This window comes from Falco cherrug, chromosome 3, assembly GCF_023634085.1.
Source record: "Falco cherrug isolate bFalChe1 chromosome 3, bFalChe1.pri, whole genome shotgun sequence".
Taxonomy (NCBI): Eukaryota; Metazoa; Chordata; class Aves; order Falconiformes; family Falconidae; genus Falco; species Falco cherrug.
The window spans coordinates 90,799,667-90,814,845 of NC_073699.1; the positions used below are offsets into that span (position 1 = coordinate 90,799,667).

Consider the following 15,179-nt stretch of genomic DNA (forward strand, 5'->3'; position numbering starts at 1 on the left):
TGGACACAGGCCTGCAGAAACTTACCCATCACTAATTATCTATTATTGTCAATAATTATTTGTTATGATATATAAATACTGATAACTGTGTGTTTCTGGTTATATGAATACACACAGAAGTGCGTAATGAGAGTTCAGTAAGCAACAGTGCCATTCTTCCAGAACTAAGCAAAAAAAAGAGGAGTTTGACCACCTGTAATGCCACCAACTTGGAAAAGCTACAGTAAAGCTTGGTACCTTAGTTCTTATGGTGCCATATTTGTGGTACACACTAGTGACAAGGCAGATGCTGGTTGTGGTTATGGTAGTGACATGGCACTTCTCTCCAACAGGAGTACTGAGGAAATGTTTTTGGATGCCTTAGCTTTTTACTTGCTTAGTTCTGTGTTTAATTATTTAGAGCAACTTCAGCAAGTACATAAAGCTCCTACCCTGTATATCACATTCACTTAAAATGATTACTTCCAGTCTGAAAGACTTTGCTAAAATATTCAATACTACTGTGGCAGCAAGTAGACTTTCTGGGTATATACAGTTTACTTCACTGTTAGCTTTATTTTTCATCATAGAAACATCACCCACAGCAACGAGAATTTCTAATATACTTTTTCCTCATAACTTTAGACCTCTCTGACTGCCCAAATCATCTTAGATGAAAAATGTTTTTTTCTCACCCTTACACAGGAGAGAAAGATAACCTTTACCCTCAATTCCTGCTCCAGTAAGCCAAGCAGGACATCATTGATTTCATCGACTTTACAACTACAAAGAATTCATCACACAGAGATCCCCACTTAGCTTAGTAGCCTACAAAGAGTTTAGAAAAGCACGATGGAAAGTAAAATGCTCCGAAGACACCTGCATTACAAAGACAGCACTGCTCACACACGCACTGATCACAATCAGTTGTATTAATCTTGAATCCATTTCCTCAAACTGAAGCAGCATTCTAAAACTGACAAGACTGGCTTGAGTTAAAACGATGTCACCAGTCCAGGTCTGCACAAGACATCCAGCAACTAGATAAGAAGAGTCATAATTCTTCCATTAAGCTATGCTAGAAGTAAAGACCAGGAATTTAAACAAAGAGCTGCCATCAATCTTTGCATGGGATACGTTTAGCTCCAGAGCAAATCCCACGTTCCAGATCACTCAGGGATAAATAATGCTTAATATTTTCTAATGGAACCCTACAGAAATTATTTTACAGCTGAGATATGAAAGGTATTGGTTTACTGTATTCCACAAGCGCAGTAGTAATTACATTTGCTCTGTTTAATCATCCTAAGATTTTAATTCTAGTGTGGTGAACAATCCATAGATTTATGGATTGTTTTTTCCCTTTAATAATTAGGTTATAACACATATAAAACATAACATTAGCATTATTAGCTCACAGGTATTTTGCAAAGCAGCTCTGAAGAACACTGCCATACCCCAACGGTCTCTGCCATCAGCTGCAACTTCAAGTTTCTATTGAAATACAGCAACAACCTTTCCTCACTTCCCTATGCTTAACTGGATTGCTTGCAGGACATCTCACATCACCCTTATCTGGCTCCAAGTGAAACAAAAAGGGAATTTATACCACTACATCCCTAAAAGGGGTCTTCCAGAATACCCAAACCCAAAAGATAAAGCTACTTGTAAATCAAGGTTGTTTGCATTCTATTACAAACTTACTTTAGAAGACTTTCTCACACATTCCTCAAAAATCCTCACTTCGGAAAAAATAGTGAAGTCACTGAAGAACTATTAGTCAAATAAAAGACGTGTCATCACTCCCACCCATCCCCGAACCCCACAAACTATCAGCATACAAGTTCAGGAGGGAAGATGTTCTCACCTAGAGTCATCCAGCTAGTAATCTGATTCAATATAGGCAACCCCTGTTTGCTCTTCAGACTGTCATGGGTACTGCTCACAACATATGTTGAAAGCGCAATACTCAACATCTAGAAAGAAGAAATCAGACAATGAAACACAATGTATGGATCTCTGCCAGCTCATACTAAATATGTAAATATGCTTTAGAGTTGTATAAACACCTCATCTGAATCAACGTAAGAAAGGAAGTCTGATATGTAGTGTTGAGTGTTTTTAGTTTTTTACAATTTAGGCTTTTAAAAACTTCCTTCTATGCTTTTATTTTTATTATTCTTACTGTTTATTTGTGCTATTTTTAAACAGTTTAAACAAGTGCCCTGGATCACTGATTTGACATGACAGGCTCTTTGTCAAGAGTAACTACTAAAATGCTTGAGTAAACCACAGAAAACATATGTTGCACTGGTCCTCAAACAGCAGCCACCAAGAACTAGCAGAACCTCTGGCTTTGCTGCAGGATCAGGTACAGGGTGGAGGGGGAGTAGGTAAGGCAAGAGCTTTGCATGGGCAGAACAGCTCCTGTAAGAAAAGACAGCAGCAGCAGAGCAGACTGGAGGTGGATTTTGAGAGATGGAAAGAAATCGCAGTCTTAGCAGACTGTTCAAATGAAAATGTCTGAACCACCTCAAGCAAGGCCCTCTGCCTTGGAGAAGCAGTCCTTTTTTCTTGACTAATTCAAGAGACACCATTCAGACATCAAATGGGTGCAAAAAACCTTAGGAAAATTACCTTAGTTATTTTTGAAAGATTACAATTATCCAAGAAAATACTTGAGTCAAGCTTCCAATTACTGCTATTTATTCACAACTCCGCAGTTCCACTAAAAGGCAAATCAAGCATGCACAAGTACTTTGCCATTAGAAGACATAATTGCTGTTGTGGCTTTTTGAGTGCAAAGAAGCTACAATGTTCACATCCATCACTTTTTACCACATGAATAGCTGCCATTCCCCTGCCAGATGAAGTGATACCTAGCGGTACCTGCTCAGAGGATATACTTAGCAGTCAGCATCCTCTTTTGGCCCAGTTTCACAAGTGTTCAGTGTCTGCTGCTTCTATTTAATTTCAGGCCACAGGAACTTGTCACCGGTATTTCTGCGTGACATCAGTAAGATAGGTGAAAGCATTAAGCCTCCAAAAGCTCAGGGAATTGCTTCCTTCAGATCTCTGATCAGGTCTCTTTGTGATGCTTTTGTTGTATTCAGGCCAGAACTCTCCTCTTTGATACATCTTTTCAATGTCTTTAAGTATCATGAGCTCTGGTAATCCCTCCTGCTATCCCTTGGTCACTGGAGAAGTCACTCTGCACTCACCTTGTGTCGTCTCCCATAATACACCTTGTGCCTTGGAAGACTTGTGATGACCTGGGCACATTAGTAGACCCAAGTTACTTCTTAAAGATTTATGTTAATTTCCAGGGAAGGAAGGGCTCAGCATCTGCTTTCGAGACTCCCGTGTTCATAGTTTAATTAATGTTCAAACTGTTCTCAGCTTTCACCAACAACTCCAGGACTGTGGAAAAGCACAGAAGTAACTCGGGGATGCAAACTGAGGTCTTCAGCTAAGAATCTGTCTTCTTTCCCCCTTCACAACCTTCTTCGAAGTTAAAATCTCTTATTTGAAGAGATTGTTCTTAAAACACATTAAGAACAGGCCTCTGAGAAACACTCATCCATAGGTCACAGCTACAAGAGGAAACCAAGACTGACATCTGCAGTCCCAACACCTTTTCACCAGCAGCTTTGGCTGCCCTCCTAAGCATCTAATGTAGCCACCCATAGAGAGAACAGCAGGAGAACCAGCATCACAGGCTGGACCCTATACAAGGCTGGCTGAAAGCATTCTTCCTGTCTGCTACTTCCACTAATATGACATGGATTCCTACTGTTTATTTCTCCTCCAAATTCTGAGAGGAAAACTAATAATCTGACCACCTTGGATCCACACGAAGTTCAAGTCTCCTGGGCATAACGTGGTCCAACCCTATCAACCAATGGAAACCACGGTGTTTTCAGTAGTGCAGCAGAAACTGGGCTTCACCTACGAAACTGATAGCAAAGAGAAACTGGTGTTTGCTCCAGCAAAAACATTAAGTTGTACAGTAAGTACTGCATCAGTCTAGCTGATAGACTGATTACGTTCATCCTGTTTTCACTATTCCTGAAGCCTTAATAACTTCTTGAAGATCATCAGATTATTTAGGTTGGAAAAGACCTTTACGATCGTGGAGTTCAACCATTAAGCCAGCCCTGCCAAGTCCACCACTAAACCATGTCCCTAAGAACCACATCTACATGTCTTTTAAATATCTCCAGGGATGGTGACTTAACCACTGCCCTGGGCAGCCTGCTCCAATTCTTGACAACCCTCTCAGTGAAGAAATATTTCCTAATATTCAAACTAAACCTCCCTTGCCTCAACTTGAAGCCATTTCCTCTCATCCTATCACTTGTTACTTGGGAAAAGAGACCAATGCCCACCTCGCCAGAGGACAGAATTAGCATTAACCAAAAGACAATTCTCTCCTTGCCATAGCAAACAAAATACTGAAAAAAGTGTTATTCCTGATTTAATGATAACAAGAGAAAACCTGAGAAAGTTTTTACAGTTTTCAGAAACTGAGGGTGTTGATTAGTATTGCCTGCCTCAGGCAAACAGTACATGTATCAAAAATTCAAAATTAGGTCTAAACATAACTGAAGGTTTTGTAGCAGAAATGTAAATTCTGCTACAAGTTACTCAAGCTTGCATGTTTACTTTTTAAATTGTCTTTATTTATATACTTTTGCAAAAAAATCTTTTTTATCGTGCTGTTTGGTTGTCTGGGACTTTTTTGTTTCTTTAAGGCTAATGCCCATGTTGGAATATGTAGTGTGTAGGTACAAAATCAGTGAATAAATGAGTAGCCTGTAAATGGCCTCTCAGATCCATACAGGTATGTGGTTCGTACTCGTTTGCTAAGGTGTACACTCTGTCCCATCCGTGGAGAAACCAACACAAAAATACATAGTTCAGGATTGGATGAGAGGGAAATTACCTTTTCTGTGAGGGACTACATGCAAACTGGTAGCTTTTTTGCCTGCTCCAATGGTCTCTAATAATTCTGGTTTCTTTTTGACCAAAAGGAGAGCAATTAATGTAATGGAACAAGCTTTGTTCCTTACCAAGCATGATATCTTCTCTACAGGCTAATTCCCAGATGGAAAAGGAAGCTCACTTGGACAATAAAGAAAGTTATCTTCAGAAGAGAAAAAAAGATTCATCGGAAGGACAAAGAAAAGCCTAGGTGATGCTGAATCCTTCTTTTTCTGTGACTGAAATAGGAAGAAAACTGAAATGGGAAGTGTCATTATTCATATGCAATTCCAAAATAACTTGTGAAGAACGACTCAGGGAAATAAGAACTACTTGAACCTTTGGGATATATTATTTGATTTCCTGTATGAAAATGGATCTCATCCCAAATGACCAGATGCAAAAATTTGATGTGAACTGAAATAGAAGATTTAAAAGAGGGTTCTTGCACACAGACACTATCAAAACAAAGAGGAAAAGGATTTAAAAAAAAAAGAAGAAAAAAGAAATACAAGTCAAGGAATCCCAGTCAGAGATCAGAGAAGCTTGGCCAGATCAGTAGGCTAAGAGGTAACAAATTAGAAACACCAGCTAGTCCTCCATTGTGTAATTCAAAGGCTTTTAGCCAGAGCTGAACCTATAAATGACATTAGCAGAGTGGCTAAGGGAATCCCCAAGGCAAACCATAACTAAAGAGTGTGAGGAAAGGACACCACATTTTCCCTTCCATTTCAGTCAATGCTTGAGAGGAAAGTGGCACACAAAGACAACAGACCTGTAGCAAATTAACCTATCTCCTTATTCCCCAAAATGAAGAACCGTTAACCAGTCTTAGTTTCCTGCCTACAAAGGAACAATGTAAAGAAAGCTTACGTGGAGGGGAGCTGCAAAACCTGCTTTCAAGAAATCCCTTGTCAGATGTAAAGCAGGAACCTGACAGTGTGTGCTTGTGTATATGACTGTCAGTGCCCTGATCGCTGTCTGTCACTGCAAAATTGGTATGTTTCGTTTCATCTGACTAGAGGATTCATCTCACCCTTAAAACTGCCTGGGAGTTGTAAATCAAAACTGATGCACTCAAATTGCTCCAAACCAGCATCTCTTAAGATTACCCCCTTCCCTGTCCCCACTGAAAATTCCAACTCAAAAGAAAAAGCAAAAGGAGAATAAGAGACTTCCGTTGCCTAGAAATACTAGTCTTCTGACAAACATTTCCCTTTTGTATTCCTGTTTCAAACTAACTAAATGCAACCAACCTAATCTCAAAACAAGTTATTTATTTAGAAACACGTGTAATACCTCTGCAATGTTCTTTAATAATGTCCCCTACCAATCTTTTCCTGACTCAGAGCATGAATGGTGGATCCCATGTTTTCCATTCCCAAGTAAGCTTCCGAAATAAAAGTCTAATATGATGTCACTATGGCAAAATATTTTCTGATTAAGGAGCAATTTGAGGAGCTTTACGATCTTAAATGTTGGGAGAAAAACAAAGACCTTATTCCCTGAACAAGCAAGCAGAACATTTTCATCTAATTAAGTATCTCAGGACTCTGTGTGTGAATTTCCTGATTCTCTAAAGTTGGCTCAAGAATAATCCAGCATTACTTTTTGAATACAGACCTATTTCATTATTGTGATCATTTGTGAGCTTCTCCACAAAGTCACACCACCTGAGATGCTGCAGCAGTTGTGTGGTGAGCTGACGTTGCCCAGCTGCCCACCCAGCTGCTCTCTCACTCCCCCATCCAGTTCAAGTTGTTTTCAGGCATTCCAGTGAGAAATCTACTGCTGAGTATATGCTGGAAATACCTGTCCTGAATGCTTAGGAAAGGAACTGATACATCTTTTCCACGTGTAAGCTGGAAAAGTTAAGAGAAATCACCACCACGCTATACATGCATGCATGCTCAGGTATTCATTATTCTTTCAGCATTCATTATTCTTTCCCCTCCTCCTTTTAACCAATTTGAGCTCCATGCCTGAATCACTAATATAATGAATACATTGCTTGGCTCAATAAGAAATTCCAGCACTTACTAAGTCACAACCAATAAAGCCAGTCCCAAAATAAAACCATTATCTTGTAATAAGTTAAAAAAAAAAAAAAAAAAAAGAGGACGGCAGACATGCAAGGTATTATTAGAATCTTAAGAGCTCTCTAGAACTTAATTAGCACCTACTATGAAAAGATCTACCTACTTCATGAAGCTATAAAAATTCTCATCTTTCATCTGAAAGAAGATCTAACCAACAGAAAAGCAGCACAGTATCAATCTCACATTGTTATTCACAGAATCACAGAACGGTTGGGGTTGGAAGTGACTTCTGGAGATCATCTGGTCCAACCCCCTGCTAAAGCAGGTTGCACCGAATCATGTCCAGGTGGCTTTTGAATGTCTCCAGAGCAGGAGACCCCACAGTCTCTCTGGGCAGCCTGTACCACTGCTCTGTCACCCTCAAGGTAAAGAAGCTCTTTCTCACATTCAGAAGAACTTTCTTGTGTTGCAGCTTGTGCCTGTTGCCCCTTACCCTGTCACTGGGCACTACCACTGGAACAACCAGAAACTGGAAAGAACCCTCTGAACCAGCTAGCCTGTTCTTTAGCATGCATGTACAATTCCTGCAAACATCACTGGAAGTTACATACACAGACTGAACACAGGACAAACTAAGTAGAGCATCAAAATGTGTATGCATGTCTATGTCTCAATACACATAAATATGCACAGGATGAGTTTTTGGGAACATATGATGATGACATTTAAAAATGCGTATTACTATGAGCACATGGTCCTCCTGAAATGGTCAAGAGGAAAACTCTTAGGAACAATCATTTTCCTCTTGAAAATTGTGGCCTTAGTAGGAACACATTCTTAGAAAGTATGTAAAAATTTGCATGTAAAAACCCTCTAACATTCAGAATTACTGAAAAGTAGCAACTGACCTGATAAAAATGTACTTTCAGATCTTCATTATTTTTGTACTTATTTCCACTTTTACAAAGAGATGTCAATGAGAAGCAAGAGATCAAGAGAGTCAGCAAACCAGTTGCTATTCTGTAAAAACAAACAAAAGAACAATAAAATCCCAGGAAATATGAAAAGGTTCAAGAAACTTTCGTAGAAATGCTCTTCACAAAGATTAAATCATTACAGTGTCAAGACTTCATACATTAAGGAAAATTCAACATCTAGCTTTAGAAATCCAATCCAGAATCAAGTGTGGGTGGTTTTAGTTTGTTTTTGTTTTGTTTTGGGGTTTTTTTTGCGGGGTGTTAGTGGTGTTGGGTTTGTTTTGTTTTGTTTGTTTTATATAAGCTTGCCATCCACATATGCAGTTATGCTCTTTTCATGACAGTGGCAAAAAGAAAAAAGTCTCCATTTTGGCCAATTGTCTGATCTGTCGCCCATTATTTTTAGGTACTTTCAATGACCTCCAAATGATATTATGAACAAAACAGTAACAGTGAACAGTGATCTAAAGTTAGTGGCTTCAAGGTCCGTCAGGTTTTTCATCTAACAGGGTAATTGCATCACCACTGCTATCAAATACATAGCTTTGGTTAAATGCAACAGCAAGACTAACAAGAAGACTGTTACTCATCACAAACGCAGGAAAAGAATGCCTGCTTGGCATTATTGAGTAAATTGCTAATTATGACACTGTTCCAAAATAATAGACAAGATTCCCTGGAAGTTCAATACTAGTATCACCTCCAGTTGTCTCCCTTCAGTCATCAAGCAAGCAGAGGGACTGTAAAGGCATCAGCAGTTTTTGTGTGTATTTCTCTGCCACGCTACAACCTTGATATGGAAGCAGTCAAACCACCCAGTTCTTGCTTCCACTTGTCCCTTGGCACCGCCATTGAGAGACTACTAACAAAAATATCTATTTGTAACTACTCCACTCGTGTTTTCTCAGACATAACGCAAAAACGCGCCAATACCACATATTCAGTAAAATAAGGCTATATAAGTGTATCTCAATAGTAATTTTCAAGTAGTGACCTAACCAACATAGGAACACGGTTGCAGGCTACTCACAGAATGAAGGCTGGAAGGTATCTCTGGAGATCAGTCTAGTCCAACCACCTGCTCAGAGCAGGATGCTCAGGGCCATGTCTAACTGGGCATTGAGTAATTCCACTGACAGAGACTCCACAGCCTCTCTGGGGAACCCGTTCCAGTGCTTGACCTCCCTCATTATAAAGAAAGGTCTTTTCTTATATTTAAATGGAATTTCCTGTATCTGAACTTTTGCCCATTTCTTGTCTCTTCACTGGACACTGAGAAGAATGTGTTTTCTTTACTACTCTCCCCAAAAAATGTATACATTGATAAAATCCTCCTGAGTCTCCTCTAGAATAACCAGTTCCAGCTCACTCAATCTCTCCTCCAGGATAAGCAGCCCCAGCTCTTGCTTGCTCTTCTGTGACAGATGCTCTAATCCCTTACTCATGTTAGTGGCCATTCTCTGGACTCGGTCCAGTATGCCCACATCTCTTTTTCTGGACAGCCCAGAACCGGACACAGCACTTTCAGACGCATCTCATCAGGGCTGAGTAGAGAAAAATAATCACCTTCATCATCACCCTGGTAATGCCAAGGATACCACCAGCCTTTCCTGCAAGGGGCACATTGTTGGCTTATGGGCAAACCAGTTGGTCCCAGCCTGTCCTGGTGCATGGAAATTATTTCTGCTCAGGCATAGGACTTTGCACTTCCCTTTCTTGAACTTCATGACCTTCCCGTCTGCCCATTTCTCCAGCCTGTTGAGGTCCTCTTGAAGGGCTGCATGTCCACCAGCTGCATCAACGACTTCTCCCAGTTTTGTATCACCTACAAACTTCTTGAGGGTGCAATCTGTCCCATCATCTAGCCAGCAATGAAGACGTTAAAATAGTATTGGCCCCTGTACCAACCCCTGCTGTACACCACTAGTGACTGGTCTCCAGCTGGACCCTGTGCCACTGATTACAATCTTTTGAACTTGACAGTTGAGCCTGTTTCCAGTCTACCTCACTGTCCACTGATCTAGCCTTTACATCATCATTTTGTGTACGAAAATGTTATGGAAGACCATGGTGGTCTATCTCACTCCTTTCCCTGGGCTGCTCTATGCTCTCAGGAATCCCCATTAGGCCTTAGGCTGTGTGTTACGAGCTGGGCAGTAAAGCATCCCTGAACCGTACTAGTAACTAGCACGCCGAGGTGGGAAACTATCGTCTGTACGAGAAGCGTTCCTTATCTGCACACCACCAACACCTGACAACCTTGAACATCCCTTAACAAGTTTGAGAATGCTCTTTATTATGACTGTGAGTGGTACGATACCACTGTCAGTGGAATTTAAAAAAAACCCTCCATTAATTACCAACTCTGACTGCAGCCAGGACAGAAAGTTACTGATGACTAAAGCCAACCATGTTCGAACCTACAAGCAGCAGTTGTAAGTGAGGCCCTTTGAGTTCTCCTGCAGTGGGCTGCAAACAGCATCTGCCTCTAAGCGGGATGCCTCTCAGAGCTCACAAACTCCCAAGTCTGCGATACCAGGAGGACTGTCACCAGAAGCTGACAATAGAGCTTGAGCTGATTTTCCTGCCTCTCAAGGCTCAACCCTTTGGCCGTTGAGAAAGGCAAAGGCATTCGATATATTTCACTGAACCTGAGGGAAACTTTTAACAGGTATATATACCTTTGTACATATATCTCTATACTTCTATTCCTTTGTCTGTGTGCATGTGTGTATGAATTTAGTAACCTGATATTAAGTATAATAAAAGTATTACCATTGAATCCATAGTTAAACCACTTCTATAATTTAAGTAAATCCTATTTGATTCACTTTATAAATGATAAATAAGTAAATGATTAAGTGCTGCTAAAATCCTATGATCATCCTTAAATTGTGAATATTCCTTATATCTTTTAGGCATAAACTGCTGATCAAGGCTGAGATTAGGATTGGATCTAGCTGCACCTAAGCTCTGTCAAGAATTTAGAAAGCAAGGGGGTCTGCTCTGAACCTCATGACTCAATGGGAGGGTCTCCCTTGCCCTTTTACATCTTTACTCAGTGTAAATCATTCCAGCTTAATTTTAACTCGACTCTTCTTTGTGTGGTTTATCTATATACTAAGTAACAGAGTAAACGTTGCATTGAACTTTGTGAAGTCGCACTCCCACAAATTCCTATTAAAACCATTTTGCTCGTACCTTTGATGGATTTTCTAAGTGACTTAACCTAAACCACTTGTTCATGACAGAGAATGTATCAAAATCCTTGCTGAAGTCAAAATAAACAATATTCCCTGCTCTCCCCTCACTGGGCCAGTCTCCTTGTCTTAGAAAGCTACCAGGACGGCAAAGTATAATTTCCTCTTCATAAATTCAAGCTGACTACTCCCAATCACCTTCTTGTCCTTCATATTTAGAAATGGTTTGCTTCCACGATTAGTTGCTAAAGTAGCTTTCCAAGGATTGCGGTGAGGCTTACTGGCCTGTAGTCTCCTGGATCCTCTTGCCCTTCCTGAAAATAGCAATGACAACATCTGCTTTCTTCCAGTCCTCAGGATCCTCTCCCACCAGCCATTGACACAACTCTTCAGATTATCAGTGACACTGGTCAGCTCCCTCAGCATTCCTGAGTGTATCCCATCAGGGCCCACAGACTCATGCATATCCAATTCATTTAAGTGTTCCCTAACCTGATCCTCTTCCTCTAAGTTTATGTCTTCTTTGCTCCAGGCTTTCCCGCAGGTCTCAGCAGTCTGAAGGGTGGGATTCCTGATGGCCAGTCTCACCAGTAAAGATGGAAACAAACGAAAGCCTCAGTCCTTTATCACCAGGTTCCTGTCCCCATCAACAGCAGGGCTATATTTTCCCTAGTCTTCCTTTTGCTGCTGCACGCTGTATTGTTGCACTTTACATCCCATACCAGATTCAACTCCAAGAGAGCTTTGGATTTCCTAACCTATCCTGCATATTCAGACAGTGTCTCTATGTTGCTCCTGGGGCATCTGACCCTGCTTTCACCTCCTATATGCTTCCTTTTTATGACTGAGTTGAATCAGAGGCTCCCTGTTTGTACCATACAAGTTTTATTAATGTGATGAAGAAGCCTTGATGTGAAATACAGTGCCACAGCTCAAGAACAGATTTAATAAATGCATCCATTTCTCACTGGCACTCTAAACTCTTCCTCCTGTATCTTCTGTCCCAGCACCTCCTCATCTTCAATATCCTGAAGCGTCACATATACATATATTTTAATTGTTCCTTCAAAACTTTTTAGCGTCAGAAGTCCCTTGCCAAGATTCAGACAGGCACAAACTGTTCCAGAGGTACAATGTTTTATTAGAAAAACAAAGAGAAAGATGTGCAGCTTGGTTAAGGTGAATGTAAAGAAGTGTCAGGGAGGAAGATCTCAAGGTAATTTAATTCCATTTTTATTTCTAAGCTGTGCTAAAATGTTCTAAATAATAAAAAGAATGCAGTTTGGACCAGCAGAAATATATACACGTGCATATACAGTTGATATACAGCTGAGAGGCTGTAATACAGTCAAAGCAAGTATGTCCTAATATTTCTAACATGCCCAAGCATCAAGACTAAGAAGGGTTTTCAATAGCTAGATTTAAATCACAGTGGAAAATATTGAGGCAGAATGTCAACAATTTTGGAAATACTAGGGCTCATAATTCTACCAGCAATCATATATTACTGCTCAAATCCCAGATTTTACTGAGGATCAGGTACCCTGGCTCTGATGGGGCACACCAGGCAGCAGCAAGAGCCGTTGCAGTCTAGGTCAAGTCTCCCTCTGCAGTAACTACAATGAGAACACAAGCCCAGCGCCTTCAGGCTAACCACCCGGATTGCATCCAGATATCAGAGGATGCTTGTATAATGAAAGGGTAGCTCACAAGAGGAGAGGGACAGATGATAAAGATGCACATCAACAACTGTAGGAAATCAGACAAGCAACACCAGAAAATGCAGAACAGAGAAGTGGAAGTCGAAAAAGAAGAGACAAAAAGAGATGCCAAGGAAGAAGAGAGATCTGCCTGTTCTATTTGTTCTGTTTTCCTTAATATCTCTAGGTGCAAAGTGCTATTCAAAGGCAGACTATTTAAAGTTAGATGGAGGAATTCAGAAAGGTGCTGTCAAAGAAAACTGCTTTTGAATAAATGTTCTTATTCATACATGTCAGTGCTATTTAACATGTATTCAACCCAGTGACGCTCCTCCTTTAATTATGACCTTTATTTTCACGTAAAATTTGCAAATTTGTTATTCTGAGAAATGTCTCTCTCAAAAAGAAATTACAGAATAACACAAAGAGCAAACGGATGTGGCAAAAGAATTAAAAGTCACATTAGTGAATAACAGAGGTCTTTATAATCATGTTATTTAAATTCTGAATTTCAATACCTGTCCCAGCCAGACTTCAATAATACCAATTCCTCATATCTATACATCAAAAGGCAGCCTAAATTTTGAATATCAAAGAGGGAAATAAAAAAATTAAGGAACAAAATGAGATTCTTACACCAGAGGAATGTTTGGTTCTCTTCCTACAACAGGCATTAAAGGAAATATTGCCAGGAACACACAAAGAAGAGTCCAGATCAATGCTCTTGTCTAAAAGAAGAACAACAAACAAATGGGATTTTTTTTGGAGGTCACATGGACAGACAATTGTCTAATCAGAAAAAAATACTTCAGTGAATTACTAACAGCTACTAGCATCTCCCACAGGCAAAAAAAACCCTGCATCTATCAAGAGTAAAATTAACTGAAGAGCACAGGGCCATTGGTATTACACCACTTTAATAAAGAAAATCTCATTTACACAGCTGTCAAAATCCTATCAAAGACAACGAGAGTTAAAGCTAAGCTTATACTTAAAAGTACTTTTTCAAAGCCTGGCTTTCACAGATGTTGCAGTCACCAGGAAGATGATAAGTAACCTTATGGAGGAAAGGAATAAAACTAATCTCATCAGAAGTCTGCAGCAGCTAACTAACACCTGCTCTCTGGCAATATGGTAACATTTTCCAGTCTTTGAATCTGAATGCTATTTGATTTAACCACTGTAACTGTTTAAGTAGTTCTCTAAATTCTTTGCTAGGAGGAAAAAACCCAAACCTATCCCAGGTAGTTTATTCTAAACACATTAAAAGCTATATAACTTGAAGTTTTCAAGCTCAAGTCAGATTCAGATTCCTGAAAGGAAATTTTCAGTGCTACAAAACATCTTCTGTGTATAATTAGCTTTAAGACAAGTTACTTGATTACTCAAATAGAATTTTAAAAAAATTTAAACAAACAAATACAAGCCTCTATATGCAAGACTTAGCAATTTTACTCACTTTTTTTTTTTTTTTTAATTAAAATGTTAACGTTACCCCAGAACTCTAGGTTTTAGGTATCCTGTGAAATAAGAGATGTTTGAATAAACTAATGCAAGAAATGTCTCTTATATTAAAGGTTGTGCCACTTCACATCCATATCTACAAAAGTGAAGTTTTTTCCTAGGAAAAATAATACAGAAAGGTAACTCTGAGGAACAATGTGTGCCAGCTGATTGCAGACAATAATGAATTGAGAAGTGTTTTTCAGTTATCTTCAATTTTTTTTTCAATAAATGATCATATTACTTAAATGGTAGCACTTTCACCAACTATGCATGTCAACACTTACGTCACTGACAATTTGATAAATGACGTGCATTTCATATGATTTTAAGTCAATATTTTTTTAGTTATCAGTAACAACAGAAAACTGATAGCTAACTCATAGCTACCCCAAATTCTTAAGTCGTCATATTACTTATCTTGTATAAGAGATCTATCCATATCATATTAAACTGCCTTGCCTTGCTACATGATGCTTAAGACAGAGATTAGAATAAAGCATAAGTGAACAATAATCTAAAGCAGCATTCCAAAGAGACCAGCTCTAACATCCTAAGATGCAATCAGCTATTAGCCTTCATAAATGCTCTTTTTAAAAAAAGCAATACAGTACCTTTGCTTGAACCCACAGCTGCGTGACCACTGGCCAGCCAGCAAAGACAAGAAGACCAACAGTAAGTGTAGAGCGGTAGAAAAAGCTGAAGACCTGATACAAAAGAAAAAATCCAACAGAAGACTGAAAAATAAGCACGTTAATAAAGCTTAAAATTCCCCAAACAGGTTGAATGCTAGCAAAT

General features: G+C 39.5%; 1 protein-coding gene across 7 annotated transcripts in view; it reads right to left on the reverse strand.

Annotated features, from left to right (window-relative positions):
• PIGN (phosphatidylinositol glycan anchor biosynthesis class N) overlaps nt 1–15,179 on the reverse strand; it is a 106,915-nt gene that overhangs the window by 22,956 nt on the left and 68,780 nt on the right. For all 7 annotated transcript variants that reach the window (XR_008731328.1, XM_055704642.1, XM_055704644.1 and 4 more), the window contains 4 exons: nt 14,996–15,088; nt 13,515–13,606; nt 7,910–8,021; nt 1,847–1,955 (listed from right to left, as the gene is read on the reverse strand). Coding sequence is in view for 6 of the 7 variants with exons in the window: in XM_055704642.1 (XP_055560617.1) it covers nt 1,847–1,955; nt 7,910–8,021; nt 13,515–13,606; nt 14,996–15,088 (406 nt within the window). In the remaining variant the exon portion in view is untranslated. The remainder of the gene's footprint in view (nt 1–1,846; nt 1,956–7,909; nt 8,022–13,514; nt 13,607–14,995; nt 15,089–15,179) is intronic.